At 42.9% G+C, this 22,642-nt stretch overlaps 1 protein-coding gene across 8 annotated transcripts in view; it reads right to left on the reverse strand.

Moving 5' to 3' along the window:
- Window positions 1-251: 251 nt before the first annotated feature.
- The window catches only part of ARHGEF3 (Rho guanine nucleotide exchange factor 3), a 356,437-nt gene continuing 334,046 nt past the window's right edge, over window positions 252-22,642 (reverse strand). For all 8 annotated transcript variants that reach the window (XM_049862260.1, XM_049862261.1, XM_049862258.1 and 5 more), the window contains 6 exons: window positions 20,800-20,896; window positions 20,560-20,636; window positions 15,411-15,668; window positions 8,975-9,145; window positions 4,660-4,846; window positions 252-2,840 (listed from right to left, as the gene is read on the reverse strand). In XM_049862260.1, the coding sequence (XP_049718217.1) occupies window positions 2,488-2,840; window positions 4,660-4,846; window positions 8,975-9,145; window positions 15,411-15,668; window positions 20,560-20,636; window positions 20,800-20,896 (1,143 nt within the window). In that variant the 3' untranslated portion in view covers window positions 252-2,487. The remainder of the gene's footprint in view (window positions 2,841-4,659; window positions 4,847-8,974; window positions 9,146-15,410; window positions 15,669-20,559; window positions 20,637-20,799; window positions 20,897-22,642) is intronic.

A 22,642-nucleotide genomic window follows, 5' to 3' on the forward strand; every position in this document is an offset into this window, starting at 1 on the left:
ATGAAAGAAAAGGTAGACTGAAGTTCCAGTAAGAATTTCAAGGTGAAATTTCCCTTCTATAATTTAGCTTCAAGTTCGTCAGCAGGCCCCTCTGCTAATCAGTAAAATTCAGTACTTGTTGACTGTAACTATCATGACTTGTCACTTGACTTTTACACAGCGTGGATTCAAGAAGTAGTTGCTAAAATGAATAAGCAAGTAAGTGAATGAAGAATGCTTGAGAAAATCAGATGCTAGAAATATGAGTCCGGTGAAAGTTGTCATAGACCAAATCATTTATTTTCACCCACACCCTATTTTAAAGTTTGTATTTGGGGACCACAATCAAACATTTCAGAAAGAAGCCTGCCAGGATGGCAGCTGAAATTTTATGTTCTTAGGGCCAACACTGTACAGAAACACATGGCATTTTAATGTAATTTATTTGAAATGCTTCCAGAAAGGTTTAAGGCCGTTATACAAAAACATTCATTTCATCAAAACATTCAGTTACTTTCTTCCCACAGGCAATACTTGACAGACCTCTTCTCTCAACACACTGGCCAAAGGGGCCAATGGCTCTTTCAAAGAATGGTTCATTCTTTTCTCTGCCATCAAATGACTTTTCTCAGCTTTTATCTGCAGCAAGGTTGCTCACCCACTAAATCAATAACAACTTGAGAAATGAAGCAGTTTTAAATAAACTTGTAATAGAAAAAAAATTCACCATGTTTAAAATCTATAAATACAGAAATATGTTTTACAAGGACAAATTGACCACAATTTTTTTTTTTCCTCCCCAAAATAATACAGCAATCTATCTTGGTTGTATATTGATAATCCTGTCACACAGCTTGAGTGCACATGACATGTACATAATAAAATGACAACATTGTATTGACTGCTTTTTTTTTCTCCTGTAAACTTGAAAGACACAGAAGATCGAAAAGAAAAACCTTTTTGTAAATAATTTAGAATCATTACTACTAGTGCTGGTTCAGGTATAGTTCTGCACAGGTCATTGTTAATATTTACACTCACAGGGAGCTTTTCTGCGTGTATTTAGTTAACTTTTATTTCCCCCAGATCTGCAACCCACCCAGTACTGCAAGTCAAGGCTGGACTAAGAAGTTTCTAGTTTGGCTAACTGATCCTAATTAATCATAAAAAGCAAACTCATTGCTGTCAAGTCAATTCCAACTCCTAGTGATCCTGGAGGACAGAGGAGAACTGCCCCATAGGGTTTCCAAGGCTGTAATCTTTATGGAAGCAGACTGCCATACCTTTCTCCTGCTGAGTAGCAGCTGGTGGGTTCGAATCACCTTTCAGTTAGCAACCGAGTGCTTTAACCACTGCATCAAATTAAATTAGAGTGCTAATTGAATTGGCCTCTGGAGAATGTAATTATGATTCTGACCACAGCACAGAGTCAGAGAAGGCAAATTGATGACCCAGAACCACAGCAGGAAAACCCAAGGCTCTGGCCTTTCTCAGAAGAGCACAGGACCTTACTTTTTCTCCTTTAATGCTTCCTACATAAGGCCATGATGAAGCACTTCCCATTCCAAGTTCTTCTTCTCCCAAGTTTCTGTAAACAGAGTCACTGACACAGTCACTGTCTTTTTTCCTCACCTTTTCATTCACGCTTTAAAGGGTGAGTGGGCCAAGAGAGATGAAACAACACGAATGAAGACAGGGCCTTCTTGTGATCCTGGAAGGTTATTTCTAGGCCCTGTGAGTTTCTATTTTGATATTTTAGGCTAGAAGTGGTTCTCCAGGCAAGCCACTGACTACTACAGAGGCCTCTTGGTGCAATGCGCATTTCTGTCAAAGATTCAGAGCTGGCAGCTGCTTCTGTAATCGCCCTTTTAAAGTCAGACTCTATTTCATGCCCTAACAGATTACTGCATCAAGCTTGCACTGGATGGAATCAACAGCAAGTCAACACAGAACTTCTTTCCTTGCAAAATGAAGCCTCCGAAATCCCCAGGGATGTTGTTCAATGACGCTTTCTGGTTGAGTGCCATTGAACCAATCTCATTCTGAGGCATTGAACTTCCCTGGTTCTCCCTCAAATGCCATCATGAGACACGAGTGACTTCCTCATACCCTGCTTGCAAGGCCTCTAACTTCCACGCCGTCAGCTACCATGTCAAAGAGCTGGGCGAGCACTGGGGGGCACGGAAGGACTCTACAGAAAACAGTAGTTTAGAGATTCTTTAACTGTTTTTTAAAATCCAGCAGGACAACTGAAAGTAACTTGTTCAAGTACCTCTCCATCCACCCAGACACTTGTGAAACACAACACAGGGTAGGAGTTGCCACAGTTCCAGCTTACACAGACAGACTGGCAGTTACAGTACTAGGGCCAAAGGTACAGGTATCAGAGACTGGGTCAACACGGTCACAAAATATTAAAAAGTGCTTCTCCCAACCGTTCCATGTGTGGAATGCAAATACTGTACAGGTAAGACACAGGGCGACTTCCACGAAGTACACATGCTCCTGTCAGACGTTGCTTTCAACGTGCCTGCTGTTCCCACAGGAAGAGTCTGTTTGTTCCATGCGCTCACAGTCGAGGCTGACCTCACTCGTGTCCATACTACAGTCTGACTCACTGTCTGATTGGTCCATCTGCTCAAGTCTTGTTTCTCCCTGTGGCTCCCTGCTCCCGGTGGCAGGATTTAGGAACGGTCCCTCGGAGTCAAGCACTCCAGCCTGCCCTGAGGCGCACAGAACTGTTTCTTTGGCTTGACGAATACAGTTAAGCCACTGCTGTTTGTTGAAGGTGTCGTTGGCTTGTAGCGAGTGGGTCTGACTTTGGGATCCATTTTTGAAACTTACTCTGAAAAAGTTTTTAACTAGAAATGAAAAATACATGGGAAAAAGGTCAATAAACAGGTACTTCCCCCGGCCAAAGTTAACACATACAGTAATGCTAACCCCCACTGCTCATGGCTCCCAGTTGCCATGGAGTTGATTGCGACTCATGGCAATCCCGCTTGCAGACATAACGAAATGATTACGAAATGTTTCCCCACTGATCCAGCACGTGGCTCAGCTCCACCCTGCAGCTACCACCAATTAATTGGAGTTGACAGAATGGTACGCCTCAGTTGTTCTCAGAAGCTAGTAGGTGGGTATCAGCTTAGAATAACTAAGTCTTGCATTTCAGGAGATCCCAGAGTACTGGTTATCCACACTAAAGCCCCGGGGGAGCTTGTTAAAAATATAGATCCTGGGCCCCACCCATCCTTAGAGATTCTGATTAAACAGATATAAGATGAGTCTGACAATCTGTAATTTTAACAGGCGCCCAAGCTACAGTTTTTTCAAGTTTAAGAAAAAACTCGATAGTACCTGTACACATGACAGTACCTGTACACATGACAGAACCTGTACATTTAGTACCCGCTGAGACAGAAAATACGTAAAGACATAGAGCTATGATACACTGTTTCATTTTTAAATGGAATTACCTTCTAATTAACTCAAGAGGAGCTATATACATCTGAAAAACGGTAGTGCACAATATGCAAGATATCTGTATTTAGTCTAATAACACCACCACCAACTGCCATTTAATGGGTCCTGCATGCAACGTTTGGATCACAGAAGCACTCTGACCCAGTTCTCTTGCTTTAACCCCATAACCAACAGGCTTGGAACCACCATGTCAGATGGCAACTCGGGCAACTACCTTAACCTCTCTGTGCCTCAGTTTCCTTATTTGTAAATGGGGAAAACCAAGAGAACTCGACTTATAAGGTTGTTACAGGAACAAATGTAATAATACAGCTAAGTGCTCACACAATGCCTGGCATCTCGCGGTGTTCAGTAAATATAAACTACTACTATCATCATTATTACCGGTAGGGTGGAAGGATTGATGAATAGGTGAGAGACAGTACGTGTGAATCACTTTGAAAATATGATGCCTATGTTAACCCAGGAGGCTCAGATGTTACTTTCTCAAAGTCCTCCCTGACCACCTTGTCTAAAACAGGCCTCCTACTATTCTCTCTCTTGGCCCCCATACCAGGATTTATTTTTCTTAAGAGCACCTGGAATATTTATTGGTTTCTCTCTTCCTTTACAATGTAAGTTTCACAGGGGCAAAGAAATCAATTGCCTAGGCACTGTCTGTGAGACACATGGAAGAGACTAATAGATACTGATACCTGAGCTCCTCTTAATGAAGTCTCGAGTTAGAGAAGCCCATTCAGGTAACATTACAGAGGAACCCTCAGCCCAGTTGACCGTTTCTATGTCTCTGTAAGACTAGTCTGTCAGCACAACTACAAAACCCACTGTTGTGAAACTGACATCCACAAGGGATTGTCTGGTATTAAGCGTGCTTTTCTCCAACAGGAGGTGGCAGAGACAAGGAGCCAATGTTCAGGTTACGAGCGGACACGTTCACTTACGGTGTCTCACTTAATCCTCATAACAGCCTTATGAAGTAGGAACACGTGGATCCCCACTCTGCAGATGGGAAACTGAGGCCTACAGAGGTTCAACAAGGTTACACCACCAGTAAGTGATGAAACAGCAATGGAATTCATTTGGCTCCAAGGCCTTCGCTCTTGTCTTTCCACTGCCCAGCCATTCCCTCTGAAATGATGACTAACCACCACAGCCAAATTCACTGAAAAGGTCAGCATGGGCTGTCATGCATACTTCTCTCGTTGTTGCTGAAGGCCCCGCGCAGGGAGCCGCCAAGCCTGACTTCTCCGTCCTGCAGGTCTTCCAGCAGGAGGTCCTTTACTGGGATTGGCTGCCGGTACAATTGATAGCAGAGCTGCTCGTTGTGGGTGATGGCTCGAGTGATCACAAGCACTTCTTGGAACAGGAAAACATGCAGTTTCTAGAAGAAAAGAATTCACAGGATTTCTGTTAGCAATAATCTAGTAAGCTACTGATTTGTGGACCTGTGTGGTAAGAGGTCCCCAGGTACCAGATTTTCATGGGAAAATGAGCTTCTAGGCTCAAATCTATAACCAGGAGAATGGAGCTCAGGCAGGTTAGAGGCATTTCCAGATGCAGCCATTGCCTTTCCTATCAGCATGCTTCCCTAGGACCCACTGCAGAGAGTCTTTCTGTACCGGGCACCTGAAGCCAGGGCTCCAACTCCAGCAGTGCTAGTCGGACTGCAATATACACAGCCTGTGCAGACATACACAGCTTCCAGCTCCCTGAAGAAAAGAATGAGAAGGGGGATGGAATAAAGGGGGTAATGAAGGAAAAAAGTCAGCACGCCCTGGCTTTGGTGGTTGTATCAACCAGTACTACCAGTCACCACTGAGTTGATCCTGACTCATGGTGACACCATGTGTGTCAGAGTAGAACTTGGCTCCATAGGATTTTCAATGGCTGATTTTTTGGCAGTAGATTGCCAGGCCTTTCTTCTGAGGCACTTCTGGGTGGACTCAAACCTCCAACTTTCAGTTAGCAGCCAAGCTTGTTAACTATTTACATCACCTAGGGAGACTCCTCTCCATGGTTATATTACCCAATATAATTCTAACAGATCAAACTAGCAATAATCTATTTAAAAAAAAAAAAATTTTTTTTTTTTTTTTTATAAATGATGAGTCTGGTATATCAAGAAGCCTAGTGTTAATCTACTTCCCAAACCCCAGAAACATGTATTCCTTCCGCCACAGAGCTTATGATCAGCTTGTCCAGGAGCTTCAGCTCTCAACACTGCCCATTCTTGAGGGAACCAGAACATGCAGCTGTAGCCACAGAGAAAGAGGACCAAAGTTTTCCTTCTCAGTTGAGTTCACTGGAACCTGGGGTCTCTGAAGAGGTCATGCTTGAAAGGCTGATGACTGATGTGTGTGTTATGGGCAAAAGGAAATCTCAAAAATGATTCACTTTTTGAGAGGCTTGTCTCAAACCACATCATGAAAGCACGTCTGCTGGCTGGAGCGGGGGTAATGTGGCTCCATCCAGCTCCTCTCACAGTTTGGAGATTCTTCAGAACTGAAGCGAGAAGATCCACAAGGCTGCAGATGAGGTCTGGTTTCCCGGTGGGAAAAGAGCATTGCCTTCACATTGGGAATATCAGCTTAGGGCTGGAGCATTGCCTTCACATTGCGAATATCAGCTTAGGGCTGGGTGGGGGTGGAAATTCGCATTCTAATTTTGATTTGGGGCAGAAGAAGCCCATTCAACATTATCACATAATTTTATGTTTTGGGGAAAAGCCATTTGTGGGTCCTCCTACAACACCATTCTGACACACACATCGAAAACTGGAAAAGAAAGCTCAGCCAAACGCTGGCCGGTGGATACACACAAATGCGGATGATTGCCTATGTGTGGTGAAAAGTGAGAGTTTGTGTTTATCAAAGGGGTAAAGTGTGCACTGAAGAAGACTGAAAAACAGAGTAAAGCACAAAATAACCAAGTTAAAGGATTTTTTGGGGAAGGGAGGGGAGGAAAATGTATGTTAAGACTTCTCTTTTTGGGAGTAGGAGAGGAAAGGAGCTAGGTATTAGACTAAAAAAACCAAGGATTTTGTCACAGTTTCTGTTTCAATCCATCTTCGAGCCAAGGGAGGCAGTTTGAACTCGGATTGTCTGGTGAACCTTTTAAAAAGTAAATGTTCACTGAGAATTCCTCTTATAGCCTCAGCTCCTTCTAGCCTTCAGACTACTATGCTTTTTTTCTGACACAGGACTTTGTTCCCAATGACTTCCACAGGTATTTAAAAAAAAAAAAAAAAATCCATTGCCGTCGAGTTGCTTCCAACTCACAGTGACCCTATAGGACAGAGTAGAACTGCCCCATAGAGTTTCCAAGGAGCACCCGGTAAATTCTAACTGCCAACCTTTTGGTTAGCAGCCGTAGCACTTAACCACTATGCCACCAGGGTTTCCTCCACAGGTATACTGGAAGAAAACCACCACCACCAATAACAAAAAAAATTACCTAAAACAAACCTCCCCTACCCCAACTACTATCTGTGTTCTCAAAGATCAACCTGCCTGCAATATGAGCTGAAGTTTGTTTCCAAAGCCCTTGACATGTCTAATCAGACAGTCTTCAGTCCTTGACTGACTTATAGAAACAGAACAGGCCCACATTCCAAGGAGCCATGCATCTTCTCAGCTATTTTCCCCAGGGCTTCCTAGAAAGAATGTTCAAGGAGCCAGAGGATCAGATGTTAGAAGTCCACAAGCACTTTCTGAAAACCAACAAGAAGCAGACACAGCTATCTAGCAACCAGTAACCCCCTGGTCAAACAGACACATGTCTTAAATCAGTAGGATAGGTCTCCTTACTTGCTGCACCATCAGCTGGTTGGATCCACAGCAGCCCTGAGAGCGGGTGCTATGACATGACATGTACACAGTGATTTCAAGAAACACTGCCAAGCCTGCCCATAAAAGTTCCTCACAGTCCAGGTCAAAAGGCTGTCCCCTGAATCATGAAAGGTTTATCAAAAACCTGTCAATCTAGTTTTGGCTTTCATTCTACAGGTTGGCTAGATGTTGAAGATAAAATACAATTGAAGTCGAAATCCTCTTCCTCAACACAGAAATTAAAAAAATACGTATTTTAATTAAACATTAATTTCTACTTAATTCATTTATGCATTGAATTAAACATTATTTTCTACTGGCTACACATAAAAATAATCTGGTATACTGAACAAATTTTGAACTCTCTTTAATTCAAATCCAACCTTCTTTTACATAAGCATTCACTCATTCAATTAACATTTCTGAGCGCTTAATATGTGCCACTCCGTGGGTGGTACAAATTGCTAACGCACTTGGCTGCTAATCGAAAGGTTGGAGGTTTGAGTCCACCCAGAGGCACCTCAAAAGAAAGGCCTGGCAATCTACTTCCAAAAAAATCGGCCTTTGAAAACCCTGTGGAGCACAGTTCTACTCTGTCACACATGGGGTTACCGTGAGTTGAAACTGACTGGATGGTAACTGGCAATATGTACCAGGTCCCCATAGTAGGTGCTGGGGATTGACAAGACATGGTTGCTACCCGAAAAGAGCATGTTCTAGTGGAAGCTATTGACAGACAGATGGAGAACTGTAACCCACTGTAGGAAGGAAATGCTCCAGGAAAGGGCTGCACAGGTTTCCACGACAGCAGAGGAGTAAGAGCTTCGATATCTCAGGAATAAAAGCCAGGAAACGGGACACCTACAGGTCAGAGCTAGAGAGGCAGCCGGTGAAGGCAGGCTATTACTTCAAACAAACAGACAGACAAACAGGTCTTGAAATGTCAGTCTGTGGGTGGGTGCTGATCCACGAGAAAGAAAAGGGTTTTCATAAAGCTAAATGCATTCAACTTAAGAGTTATCTGTTTTTCTGAGGTCAAATCCCCTCAACATCTTGCTAAAAATCACCCTTTATTTTCTGAAATCAAAGTGCGAGGAGATGTTAACTGTTACTTATTTGTTTTTCAAGGTCGAGATCAAACAAAATAAAAAGTTGGCAACCCTATGTTGATTTCCAAAATTCTTTCTGAATGTGTACTGGCCCATGGGGGGAAAAATTTATTCTTATGACGTAAAAGACACTGGAAAAATAATTTTTGTCTGAAAACTAACCATGGATAGGGTTCTGTCTTGAAAGAAGTACAGCCAAAATGCTCATTAGAAGCAAAGATGATGAGAATTTGTCTCACATACTTTGAACACGTTACCAGGAGGGACCAGTTTCTGGTGAAGGACATCATGCTTGGTAAAGCAGAGGGTCAGCAAAAAAAGAGGAAGACCTTCAATGAGATGGACTGACATAGTGGCTGCAACAATGGGCTCAAGCATAATAATGATTGTGAGGATGGCACAGGACTGAGCAGTGTTTTGTTCTGTTGTACACAGGGTCACTGTGAGTCGGAACCGACTCCATGGCACCTAACAACACCCACATGGATTGGGGAGTCAGAGTAAGGGGAGGTTCAGCAGCAGAGCATCGCGTGCGGCACAGGATGTGACCGCTGAAGGAGACCAACCACGTACCACGCCTCGGTTGTTCTTCAGTTCGCCGTGACAACACAGCACTCTTGAGCTGTCGATCAGAGAGTCTTTCTGGCCGTCCTCCAAGTAAAGCAGCCGTTCTTTGTAATAGCGGCATTCAGATTCCCCAGTCTTGGTGTTGATTTCTGCCACGATTCCCTGAATGATGTTTATCTGTGGAAACAAAGAGGAAAGTACGGGGGAGGTAAGCAAACCATCCACGCCAACAAGTCTCAGGTGCTTGGCCTCGAAGATCACCAAGGCATACCGGGATCTAAATTCTGGGATCCTGTCATCTAAGTTGCGACTCTGGGAGAAGGGGGAATAATAAAATGCTTTCAATATGTTGTATCTCTATTTAGATACACACACACACATATATATATTTGTATAACCACACCAAACTTGTTGCCGTTAAGTAGATTCTGACTCATAGTGACCTTATAGGACAGAGTAGAACTGCCCCACAGGGTTTCTAAGAAGCAGCTGGTGGATCTGAACTACCAACCTTTTTGTTAGCAGCCAAGCTCTTAACCACTGTGCCACCAGGGCCCTGAACTGCAATAAGTAACAGTAAAACAAACCAGTCTCTGAATAGCAAGGTTCTGACAGAGGCCTTTACTTAGCAAGAAGCTTCCAGATCTTGTAACAAACTAATGTGGTCATGAATTCTCTCCAGGGTTGTTAAGTGAGGACTAGTGAAAAGATACCTTCTGCCCAAAGCAACTGGGTGAAAACTTTTACCAGTTATAACTTTTGTATTTTCATACAAGTTTCTTTTCCCCCAATATTTTATTATTCAAAAATTAAACATCTGTAAGAGTTAAAGCATTGTACAGTGAACATCCATATGCCCACCACCTAGACTCTCCAACATTTTGCTATATTTGCTTTATCATACATCTCTCCATCCACCCATTCTTATCTTTCTGATACATTTCAAAGTAAGCTGCAGATATTAGTACCTCTAGAACATCAGCATCATATCATTAACTACAGTTCAATATTTGTTTATGCTTCCTTTATGTATTTACTTTTTGACCTAGTGTAATTTTGAGAGACCTTTGATACAAGTTTGAAAGAAGGTCTTAACAGTAACAAGCTGAAGCCCAAGAGTGCACTCTAGGGACGGATGCATAATCTGCTCACTTCTGTAGATATTACGAATTTCAAAAATCATTTATTCTTTTCTCTATTTCCCAAATTTTGGCGATAGCACCATTTTGCTAACAAGAAATAACACATTATTAAAAAACAAACAAAAAAACAGGCTCCTTAAAAGAAGTTTTTTGGCCTTGATGTCAACCTAATTTCAAACACAAATCCTATAAAATTAATCTGAGTTTTATAGCCACAAAACAATGAATAAATAGCAGAATACTTTGGTATACTGGAACCCCTGATAGCATTGTGGGTAAGAGCTCGATTGCTAACCAAAAGGTCGAGAGTTCAAAACTACCAGCCGCTCCTCGGAAACTCTATGGGGCAGTTCTACCCTGTCCTGTGGGGTCGCTATGAGTTGGAATTGACTCGATGGCAATGGGTTTGGCTTTTCTTTTTTTTTGGTTTTGGTATACTAACTTTGTTTCCATTCCCCCTTTCTTGGTTTTTATCGTACTTTCAAAAGAAAAAAGGAAATTTCACAAGCTAAAGACATGACTCAGGCTTCAAACTAATTCATCTAATGCTTGTTGAGGAGCCATACAGTGGTTAAGTGCTTGGCGGCCTATCTAAAGGTCGGCAGGTAGAACCCACCAGCCGCTCCACAGGAGAGAGGTGTTGCAGTCTGCTTCTGTAAAGATTACATCCTTGGAAACTCTCTGGGACAGCTCTACCCTGCCCTACAGGGTCGCTATGAGTCAAAACCGACTCAGCGGCAATGGGTTTGGTTTTTGGATAATGCTTGTTGAACACCTGCTTGGTGTTAGACCGGGTATTCAAGGAAATGAGACAGGGTCCCTACCCTCAAGACATTTATAATACAGGGGAAGCCTCTGAACAATTGATTTACAACTATCTTACCTGTTGACCTTCCTACACTTTTAACATGTAGTAGAATCCATGCTTTTTCCTTGACTTCAAAGATTTTGGCATTAATTAATAATCTTATCAGTTAACTATTACTAAGTGTACCTGGACGGCACAAATTAACCAGGACTTTAATTTTCTGAGTTTCCTGCCAAGTATCCAGGAAACCAGAAAGATCCACTACAGGCATAGAAATGTGTTCATTTCCTCATTTAACTCAGGAACTGGACAGCTGGCAAATCACATGGAGATTAATAAAATTCAATGTCATAGTGGTTCCTTAGGCAGCTATGACTACTTCCAAACGCTGCTTCTTTCCGGTGTGTTTATTAAAGAGTACAGAGAGACAGGACACAGAAGGAATCAGTGTTATCACTGCAGATTCTATGTGCACATTTAGAATAGCACCTCCAGGTCTGCCTGCGTTTATTCAAAATACTGTTTTGTATTTACATCCACCTGAACACCACCAGGGTTTAATCCCTCTGCACTGGTTCTTGGAAGGGATTTATTTTGCAGGATTGCAGGCAGAAAGAAATAAAGTTACATTCAGCAGATTGCCAAGGGCAGTCACGGTAGTTGTGCATTTAAATGAAACTTACTGTTGCTTTTCTCACCAGGGTTCAAACTGAAGAGGAAGGAGCGGTGAAAGGAGATGGTGGGAGATATCTGCTGACAGTACCTGGATTAAGCCCACACATCTGGAATCATCCTCCTCAAACCGGGACCTGAAAGCCCTGTCTGTCTAGCCCTGTGGGGTAGTATCATCTACTCGTTGGCTCCCGCCATGAACCAAGCCTTAACTGCTGGTGCGTCAAAAGCAGGACTGTTCTTTCCATTGATTCCAGTGATTTTTTTTAAAGCAGTTGGGGAACAGTGGGAGGTGGGGGGAAGAGATGGTCTGTAGGATCATTTTTTGGCCAAAACAATCCTCAGAATTTAAAATGTCAACCAACCAGTTCTCTGGAACATCTAAATATCCAAAGTTCTATTTTAAGAAACTCTCTTCTGGGGGAAATTTCTATTAAGTCTCCAAAACCCTATTAAGAAATTACAATAAAGGTGTGGTTATTGATGCACTGCATTAAAAGCAAGACCTGTGTTTAGATCCAATCGCAGGACTGAATGTAATAACTCCCTTGGTGTCGAGGCAATGTGCTTAGCACGCTCTGATTTTTCCGTTTTCATAGATGGAAACATTTATTTAGGGAACATTTAAGTCAAGCTACATGGGTTCTTTGGGCTTTATGGTTATCACACATTCACAGTGCACCCAAGAGCACAGGGCTAAATATTTCTGCTCATCTGGGGTAATGCTGTAAGGATTTTGAAAAGAAGGGAAAACAAATTGCTGTGCCTATCCGTAGAAGGGGCTCTGGTGGTGCAGCGGTTAAGTGCTTGGCTGCTAACCAAAAGGTCGGTGGTTCGAACTCACCAGCCCCATCAGTGGGAGAGAGATGTGGCAGTCTGCTTCTGTAAAGATTTACAGCCTTGGAAACCCTACAGGGCAGTTCTACTCTGCCCTGTAGGGTCGTCATGAGCCGGAATCAACTCGACAGCAGTGGGTTTACTGTGTAGAGACCGCTTGGTCTGCAGACATTTTCAAAAGCAAGTACACTGTGCTTCATGCACAGATCTGCCTGAATAAATCAGGTACCGATGAGACTTGTGAAAACGGCTCCACATTTCCTGCCCTGGGGAAACTGGTTGCTGGTACGCGCTTCCACACTGCAAACAATCCTGTTCTTATCTGTTTTGAAATTCAAACATTAGCTCACAGAATGCTTTAAAAAAAAAAAAAAAAAGTAGTATTCTTTCATGTTGCACATTAAAAAAAGAGATCTTTACAATAAAACTCAGAACAGGCTCATATGCTTCAAAACAGTACTGTTTTTCCCATTCCTGCAGACTGCACTCTTGCTGGATGAAGTATGGACAGGAGGCAACTCTATCACACTCTTCTCAGAAACAAAAACAGACATGATGAAGTGGGGGCGGGCCTCATGCCTGGTGCCTGCGTCCCCCATCTATGCTGGATGGGGGGCCTGGTTTGAGTGCCTCAGGCTGCCAGACTCGGTGAACACCTCATGAATCAAGAGAGGGTCTTTCCTCACTCTTCTCTATCACTCCTTGGAGACACCTGGCCCAGCTCTGTACCTTTGAGGAATCTCCACAAAGCCTGGGGGCCAGACAGCTCTCCTCAATTCCAAAGGCAACAGCAGCTGAAAGAAGGGGCCAGGCCTTTGGCTCCACGGCATAGGATCACATAGGATCAAACTAAAGTGGAAAAAGGAAGAATGGAATAGACAGGGTTCGAATGTCAACTCTGTCACTTGCTGGCTCTGGGCCTTAATCCTCCAAGTCTCTTCTGGAAAATGGTCCTAATAAGACCAGCTATCTCACAGGTTGGGTCTTAGTCATCTAGTGCTGCTGTAACAGAAATACCACAAGTGGATAGCTTTAACAAAGAGAAGTTTATTCTCTTACAGTCCAGTAAGCTAGAAGTCCGAATTCAGGGCGCCAGCTCCAGGAGAAGGCTTTCTCTCTCTGTCGGCTCTCCAGGAAGGTCCTTGTCACCAGTCTTCCCTTGGTCTGGGAGCATCTCAGCGCAGGAACCTTAGGTCCAAAGAGTGCGCTCTGCTTTCTTGGTGGTATGAGGTCCCCATGTCTTTCTGCCTGCTTCTCTCTTTTATATCTCAAAACAGACTGGCTTAAGACACTATCTAATCTTGTAGATCTCATCAATATAACTGCCACCAATCCATCTCATTACATCATAGTGATAGGATTTGTAACACAGGGAAATCACATCAGATAACAAAATGGCAGACAATCACATGATACTGGGAATCCTGACCTAGGCAAGTTGAAAGATATTTTGAGGGCACACAATTCAATCCATGCCAGGTTGCTACAAGGATTAAATGAGACATAGAAGCTATGTAAGGCAATACACAAAGGTGATTTGCAAGGTACTCAATAAATGTCAGCAGCTAATACCATTATTATTACTATTATGGGTGTTGGTATTATTACATATCTCCTCCTTCTGTTATTGTACCAGATCCAATCAGGGAGTAAGCCCTGTTGATTTTCCCCCTGAATCAGTCTCTTAGTCTCCATCTCCACTGCCACATCCCTGCTCAAAGTTCCACAACTTCACACCTGGACCACTGCAGCATCCTCCCAACCTGCTTCCCTGTCAGCAAGCTCTTCCTCCTCCACCTCCTTGTTCTACAGACAAAGGGAGTAACTTGCCCAAGGTCACATAGCTTGTAAGTGAATGCCACGCTGAACGTGGCATTCCCTACTTAGGAAACAAACCAACCAATCTTCAATTAATTACAGAATAAAGGAAACATTTCCCAATTTGATATTTAAAAATTCCCTATAACCAGACCAGAAGAGCCCTGGTGGTGCGGTGGGTAAGTGCTTGGCTGCTAACTGAAAGGCTGGTGGTTCAAATCCACACAGCAGCTCCTAGAAGAAAGATCTGGTCATCTGCTTCCATAAAGATTACAGCCGGGGAAACCCTATAGGGCAGCTGCACTCTCTTATAGGGTCACTATGAGTCTGAATTGACTCGACATCAACACGTTTAGGTTTTATAACCCGATCTGGGCCCATGTCTTCTGCCTCATCTCCCGCTGCTGCCTCAGAGTATCCTCAATCCCAGATGGCTCCATGATACTCCCCAGGCATGACCTGCCCTGTCATTTCTCTACATCTTTGCTCAGACCTTTGCTCCTCCTGGCACGCCATCTCCTCTGCCCTGCCTAAAGGCCACCCCAGCTGGAAACGAGCTCTCTGAGTGGAATGCTCACAGTTCGCAATATTCTCATGACACAGACCCCATTATTCCTGGTCTTCAATTGCTGCTAGCGAAGAATCCATAATTCCCAAGTCACCCACTCAATAAGCATTTCTGGACAGTCTGCTGGTAAGCAGGATGCCTGACTGGGCACTCCACTACAGTTGGGATCAAGGGGAGCTAGGGCTTAAATGCATGTTGACCTCATGAATGGGCTTTGGGCCTAAGGCACAAGGAACTCCCCTTTTCCAATTAAATAAAAATCTTCCTTTTTAAAATCTCCACAGAGATGCTAACTCTTAGTCAGCAGCTGTAACAAATGGATTATAGTCACCTAGACAGAACAAAGACATTTTAGAATCAAAAGAACCTTACAGTGCATTTCAAGTAAATAATGCATTTTAAAAGGTTAGGAAACTAAGGCACAGACAGGAGAAGTAACTTACAAAATTCCAATGTGGTTGATGGCAGAGCCAGGCCTGGAACCCAAGATTCCTGAGTCCCATACACCTGCAGGCTCTTCCATTAACTCACTTACCCAGTCCACGAACCACTACGCGGGCAAAAACAAGTGAGGAGAGACAGAATAGACAGACTTACTGCTTCTTCCAGGTGCTGCTGATCTGGGTTATCATTTGGTGTGTGCCTCAAGATTTCTCGAAGAAGCAGAGGGTATTTCACCAGGCGGCTTCTTGGAATATCAAGGAAATTCCAGAGGTCTAGTTTGCGGCTAAAGGGGGATTCTAAACATCGCTGCAGGAAGTCTTGGACTCTGTGGTCTTGTTTTTTGTGGTCCAGTAGAGCTTTGGCAGCTACCTGATTGCTGCAGTAGCTGTCGTAGGAGCTGAGACAAGGCAGCTAGGAAAAGAAAACCAAAAGAGGGTTGGAGTGTTAAAATGAGCTCTAAAGCCACAAGCTGCCATCACCCTTGGGGACTGAACAAACATCTAACTAGTCTCCAGGCCTGGCCAACATTCCTTTCTCTGCATGGCTGGAAGGGACCAGAGGAATTCTTCAAAATGGCAGGCAACTGACAGCTTTCCTAGGTTCCAGCTTGCTTGCACTGATTTTCTTAGCTGCACTTGCTTTCTTGATTGTTAAGACCCCTGTCACGATTCACTTGCATTTTCTGCCAATTTAAGCTAAAAATGAAAGACCTGGAATTATCGGACATGTTTACACTGCAGAATTGTTATAACCTTCCAAAAGTATCTGGTGAGAGAGCCTCTTATGCTTAGAGGATTTCTATTAAAAGTAGTCACAAGAAACTCATTTAGAAGACTTAGCGGCACAAAAAGCAAGCCAGCAGTCAGACTCCGCAGCCTGGCCCTTTGCCTGGCTCCATGCAAGCGCCTCTAGGTTAGCTTAAGATTACCTGATTCCAAAGCCACCCAATTACAAAGGGCCCCAAGATGTTACAGCAAAATTATGATTAGTGAAAAATCAGATTCAGAGAGCATTTAGAAAAATCTCTTAAATTAGCTCTGACATGCCAAGAATGATTCTTGGCTATACTTAATGGTTACCATCACAATAACCAGCAAAGGACAATTTAAGCTTAAAGACCACAGAATATTCCAACTCCACTGCCTTCCTTCCAGCAAAATGCTAATCTCCCTGACATATTCCATCAGCCACATCGTGCAAACACAGTGCCAGAGACTCAGTGAAAGGGCTGTTCGCTGCTCACTTGCACCCCTCTGTGTGAGACGGTCCCTAGGCTCAGCATCCTAACACAGGGGCTGTCAGCCTCCAGATAGCGACCAGAAACCATTAAATGTGGCCAGTGGCCTGGCTGCTTTTCTTCTCTTCCTTGGCCTAGAAAGCTACATTCATGGTGACACCTGCTTTGTGGAGGGATTCCACGCAAGACCGTGTCTTTCATTTCTTCATCCTCAGTACTCTGCACTGGGCCTAATATACGGCAGACTCTGTGCTCTGGATGAATAGATAAGTGAACATGTCCTGGATTACCAGGTTAGATTATAATTGATGGTTTGGGAACATCGTTTAAAAATAAAGCATGGTGGCATCTGAACTATGATCAAAGTTTAAATATTCTGCTGTGTATTTTACACCCTTATTGAAGTCATTTTCTCAGTGACTGAAACAAAAAAAAAAAAAACATACAAAGGAAGTAATGTTTAAGAGTTCACAGTTGAGCCTAATGTTCCTTGGAAGTGTCTACCTTCCTTACATGTTATAAGAACCTCTACTTGTGGTTTTTTTTTTAAAAAAAAAAGCTGAAATTCTTTTCTCAAACCTTATACTGAAAAGTAATGATAATTAGTACTTATACACACACACACAGCCCCACACCCTAGATGGGGTATTGTAGCTTGTAATTTAGATTTTCAGAGTTAATTAAAAAGGGCCTCAGGCCCTCTTAGTTTTGTTTCCACTTCCTTGCCTTTTAAAAAGACCTGGACATGCCCAATGTTTTCATTTTGAAGAAATAAATCAGCAGTAACCATCGGATGTAAACTAGCCCCTACCACACGGTTGCTGACTGTCCAATGGGGCGTTAAGCTCTCTGATCCTGCAGCCCGGCTGCCATGGCAACCGTGTCAGGCTGTGGTCCTGTGTTTACACCCGACAGGGTGCTGCTTCCTGGGCATGACCTGAAAGGCTCTCTCGTTCAGCCCACTGGAGTGAAAAGGCCCCAAGTGAACTTGAACTAACTTGACAGGAGATGAAGAGTATATACATCTTGGTTTCAAAATACATACCCACTCACTTATTACAGTAAATGAGTAAGTGGATGAGGGGTGGTAATGCAGTGGATAAGAGTACAAACCCCGGAGTCAAAGAGGATCAGGTTCAAAGCTAAGTTGGACACTAAATAGTTCGGTGACCCTTCTGAGCCTTAGTTTCTCTGCTTATAAAACGCATACTTCCTCTTTCTTAATAAGACATAAAATGCGTAGCACGGAGCTTGGCCCATGGTAAATAATAATATAAGTACAAGTATCATTATTATTTGTCCCAAGAATTTTTTTTTTTTAAAGAAACTGGTTCATAGAAGCAAAGTACTTGCTCAGCTGGAGACAAAACTAGAGTCTGAAGCCTGTTCTCTTCCTGGGTCAAAGCTCTGACCCACGTGTATCTCTTTAAATAGGCTGTCAAGAATTCATAAAGGAAATTCTCTCACTTTTTAGAAATTCTATCTCCCCAACATTCTGAAAAGAGACAGAACAACAACAACAAAAATTCTTTTGCTTCCATGTCCCCTGCCCTTCTCTTTGAAATTAAAATGTAATTAGAACCCAAATTAACATGAGAACGTGCCTTGGAGAGCTTATAAATTATTTTATTACTTAAAAAATGTCAGCAGGATGCTAAGTCACTTGGGGAGGTATTTCTTTTTGTCAGGAAGGCTTACGCCAGCAGCTGACCTGTGTGGGGGTGAGGGGGTGTGCGTGTGTGTGTGTGGCTGATCTTCACTAACCAGGGTGGTTCCCTGAGAAAAAGCAACCCTTCTGTTTAAGGTCTTCAGAGTAAAGTAACTGATTCATTCTAAGGTCAAAAGGACTGGTCAGGGCTGTTCCACTTGCGAGGCTCACTTGTTCAAAAGGGTTTTTTTTGTTGTTTTTTTCCTTTTCGGGGGGAAATAAATCAATTTTTCATGGATCGAATGGGCTCTGACTTTTCTCATTCAAAGTCTGCTAAGATGTTTATTTTGTTCTCTTAAAAAGACCAGAACTCAAAGAGATGTACAGCTTGGTTACAGTTCCCACTCACACAGACACATCTGCAGTTAAAAGAGCAAAAACATTTAACAGCTCATCAGGCCTGATAAATAAGGGCCCTTTCTCATGAGATCTGGTAACAAGAGGCCAGTTGTTTAATCACAGGCTGCTCTTCAAGCTTTAAGTCTCTATTTGAAGTCTGAAGGGTCCAGATAGCAATGAACCAGCATGGACACACTTGTTTCGGGTATGTGCAGAAAAGGACTGCCAAAGATGCCACCGATGAAACAAATTTCCTAACAAAAGTAACAAGCATTTCCTTCAGAAAAAATGAATAAAAGGGCATAGTCCTACGATTTTGCTTCTGGCACGAACTGACAATTTGTGTATGATGCTTAAAGAAACCATGCAGTTGTAGTTTGCCGTCTTGTCCTAAAACAGCAGACACTATGCTAATTCTTGAGTGGAGCCTTACCACCCCCTACTCCATTCCATCACAGCAGTCCAGGCTCGGAAGTTCAGGGAATACTGAGGCAGAACCTCTTCTCATTACCCCATTTGTCTCCAGCTGCCTGTTTCTCTTTAGAGAAAATTTCTTTGTGGCTCATAATAAAATGAAAGTCAAAAATATAAGGCAAATAATCTCTCCTGAAACATTAAGGCACATTTTCTAAATTATTCATCTTAGAATATTACTTGCCTTACAGGCACCCTTGGGATATTTCAGCCTCAGTGCTAAAACTGACTCCCAGGCTAAAGCAATCCAAGTCACGAAACGCTCAAAGTTTCTTGATCAAGGCAGTGATCAAAATGCAGAAGTTAAACTAAGAGAGCTGTGTCAAAGCTTTCTGTATGTCCGTATGGCATCCAGGCAAGGTAACTGGGTTTAATCAGTAAAACCTTTTGCCATCAAGTTGATTCTGACTCGTGGCGACCCTGTGCTATGTCAGAGTAGAACTGTGCTCCACAGAGTTTTCAATGTCTGATTTTCTCACAAGTAAATTACCAGGCCTTCCTTTGGAGGTGCCTCGGGGTGGACTTGAACCTCCAATCTTTTGGTTAGCGGCTGAGTGGGTTAACTGTTTGCACCAAATGGGTTTTAGGAAGGTTAAGGTAACTGGATAAAGAGAACTCACATGGCAATACTAGGATTCACAACCTTTACAACACTCTCCAAACAGAGAAATAACCTCTAATACTTGCTGTCATGGCACTTCCTACCGACTTTCCTGGAACACTGTGTGGATCAGAGGACAAGGGAACTAACCCTGCCTGGAAGAAGTCATCAAAGTAAACTGCTTTCACTACCTGCTTCATAACAAATGACAAACACCTGGAGCGGGGGTGGAACATTCACATGCTCAGAGGAGGAACAGGGTGTGGTAGGTACTGTGGCAAAATAGAGTGTGTGCAGGTCTTGCCTAAAGTAAATTAAACAAACATTATGCCCTCCAATACACAACAAATTCAGCCCCAGGACCATAAACTTACAACTCCCAATCTAATGTCTCAGAGCATTTCTTTAATTAGAAAAGGCAAATAGGCTAAGTTGAGATAAAGGTCAGCATATACCCAGCTCTCCTATAAAGATACTTACGAGCAGGTACATACGAAACATGAGCAGCATTTAGTTACTACCTTGTTTATGGAACCGCATTTTGACCATGAGATTGTTTTTAGGCTGAACAAAAGCTTTTTTGGTGATGGACAAGAATATGTTCATCAATTTTTACTGGACTAGAAGGCTAATAATTATATTAGTAATTGGCCTGAATTGAACATTAATTAGTTTTATTTTGTTGGATGTGAAAATAATAGTTTCAGGTACACCTTTACTTATTTTATTGCAAAAAGGTCAGATTATCTTCAAATATACTAAATTTATAACAATTTTTTTCATGCTTTGAAGACCTAAAACCTAAATTTTTACTAGGAATTTGCTATTTTATTTTTTTTCTGATGTGAAACCCGTATTTGCCAATTAAAAAGTCTAGATAGAATGCAAGTCCATCTAAATGACTGACATTGACCCTCAACCAACACCAGAGAACTTTTCTTACCCAGCCAACGAGGATGGGACCGACATGCTCCGTTGAGCCATCAGGCTTCCGAATATCTCGAAGCTGACGAAGGAGATCTGGCAAAAAACAAGCAGAACACTGACTGTGTTAGGCATTCAAACATGAACAGGGCTGGAAGTGGGCTCTGGGTTACGCATGTTATTACATAATCATTGACTCATTATAAGACAAGTCAATTAAGGCTACAAGTCACGACTCATTCTGGGAACAAAACTATACCTTCGTGTAGGGGGATTAGAGAGTCCAGTGTTCCAAAAATCTGATTCAGCTCTTGTTCCGTCATGATGGAGAGTTTCAGCATGGGGTCATGATAGGCCTGCACGAGAAAGGCAAGAGATGGAAGCAAGCCTTTAACGTCCGAGGAGGTAAGCAAGTAAACAACAACAAACAGGTAAGGTAAATAAATGGCTCCTGAGAGGCCCTATGAATGACCAAACACATGGCTCTCCCCAACAACTTCTCCCACAATGCTGCAGAAACCGCGGATGGTGTGGCTACAGGACAGTCCAGTACTGCCTTGAGCCTTCTGTGGGTTGTTGAAAACCAAACCAGATTAAAAAAAAAAAGAAGAGCTTTTTAATTTTATCATACATCTAGGGAAGGGCACAAATCTCTTAAGTGTGGAGCAGATTTGATTGGTAAAATGTTTTAAAAATCAACTTCATTGAAGATCCTGCAGGCTGAAAAATTCCTACTTTATACAAAACAAGTTATCAGCTGGGTCTTTTACAATTGAACCCTATTCTAAAAAAATAAAAAAAGTGACTAGTGCCCTTTACTGTTGATTCAAAGCAAACACACCAAAACCTCTGCCACCAGCCGTATCATCTGTTATTACAGATAATTAAACAATAATAACATACAATTATACGCAGGGCAATGTAATAGTATGGAGCCCTGGTGGCGCAGTGGTTGAGAGCTACGGCTGCTAACCAAAAGGCTGGCAGTTGGACTCCACCAATGGCTCCTTCGAAACCCTGCGGGGTACTCTGCTCTGTCCTATAGGGTTGCCATGAGTCAGAATCAACTCAACGGCAATGGGTATAGGTAACAGCATACGAAGACTCAGGACAGTCTCTGCCTTCAAGAAATTTAAAGCTGATTGGGAAGATAAAAAACAAGGCACATGGAAAATTATAAATTTAAAAAGTAGTTGAAGGAGAGATGTCACATAGCAGCAAAAATGATCAAATCGTAACTGCTCTAGAGGATCAGACACAGGCTGGAGTAGTTGAGGGAGGTTCTGAAGAGGAGCTGCCTGGCACAGAGGTGGAGGCAATATACGTCGTGAAGAAGGAACTGAGATTTGAGCTGGTTCCCAGAGGATGCCGGGATTTGGACGGTTGAAAGGAAAGGGAAGGGTATACTAGTAAGGTAAGGACACCATGTGCAAAAGGATGACAGTAAAACATCTTAAGCAGTTGGGTTTGGGAATCACTGATGCAGGAAGGGGGAGCTGGACATATGACCAGCAAGACTTCTCCCTGGGTTAGATGTGTTCTTTGTCCTCTCCTTCCTCCTCCTCCTCCAGCCCTGCCTAACACCCAGTTTCTTGGCTGTGTCCATGCAAAGCCTGGATTGCCGTCTCGCAGGAATGCTACAAAGGAGGCTTGGGATCAGCAGAAGGTTGAACTAAGGACCGTTAAGGAAAGGAGGCACCCTTCCAAACCTGAGATTCTTTGAGGAGGCTGCCAATATCAGAGGACAGAGTCTGGATTTTAATCTCCATGCCAGAGGAACCACATGAATGGAAAGATTTTTGAGGATAGTTTATCGTCAAGAGGCATGGGTCCCCCGCAAATCCAAATGATTAAAAAACAAATTTCCATATACCTGTTGTCATCAAGTCGATTCTGACTCATAGTGACCCTATAGGACACAGTAGAACTGCCCCATAGGGTTTCCAAGGAGCAGCTGGTGGATTCAAACTGCCGACCATTTGGTTAGCAGACAAACGCTTAACCACTGCACTACCAGGGTCCCAAATTTCCATATAAAAGACCCCAAATTACATAACAGTATGCAACTGACCCACTTAACCACTTCATCCACTTTCTGAGAC

Source organism: Elephas maximus, chromosome 20, assembly GCF_024166365.1.
Source record: "Elephas maximus indicus isolate mEleMax1 chromosome 20, mEleMax1 primary haplotype, whole genome shotgun sequence".
In the NCBI taxonomy this organism is placed as follows: domain Eukaryota; kingdom Metazoa; phylum Chordata; class Mammalia; order Proboscidea; family Elephantidae; genus Elephas; species Elephas maximus.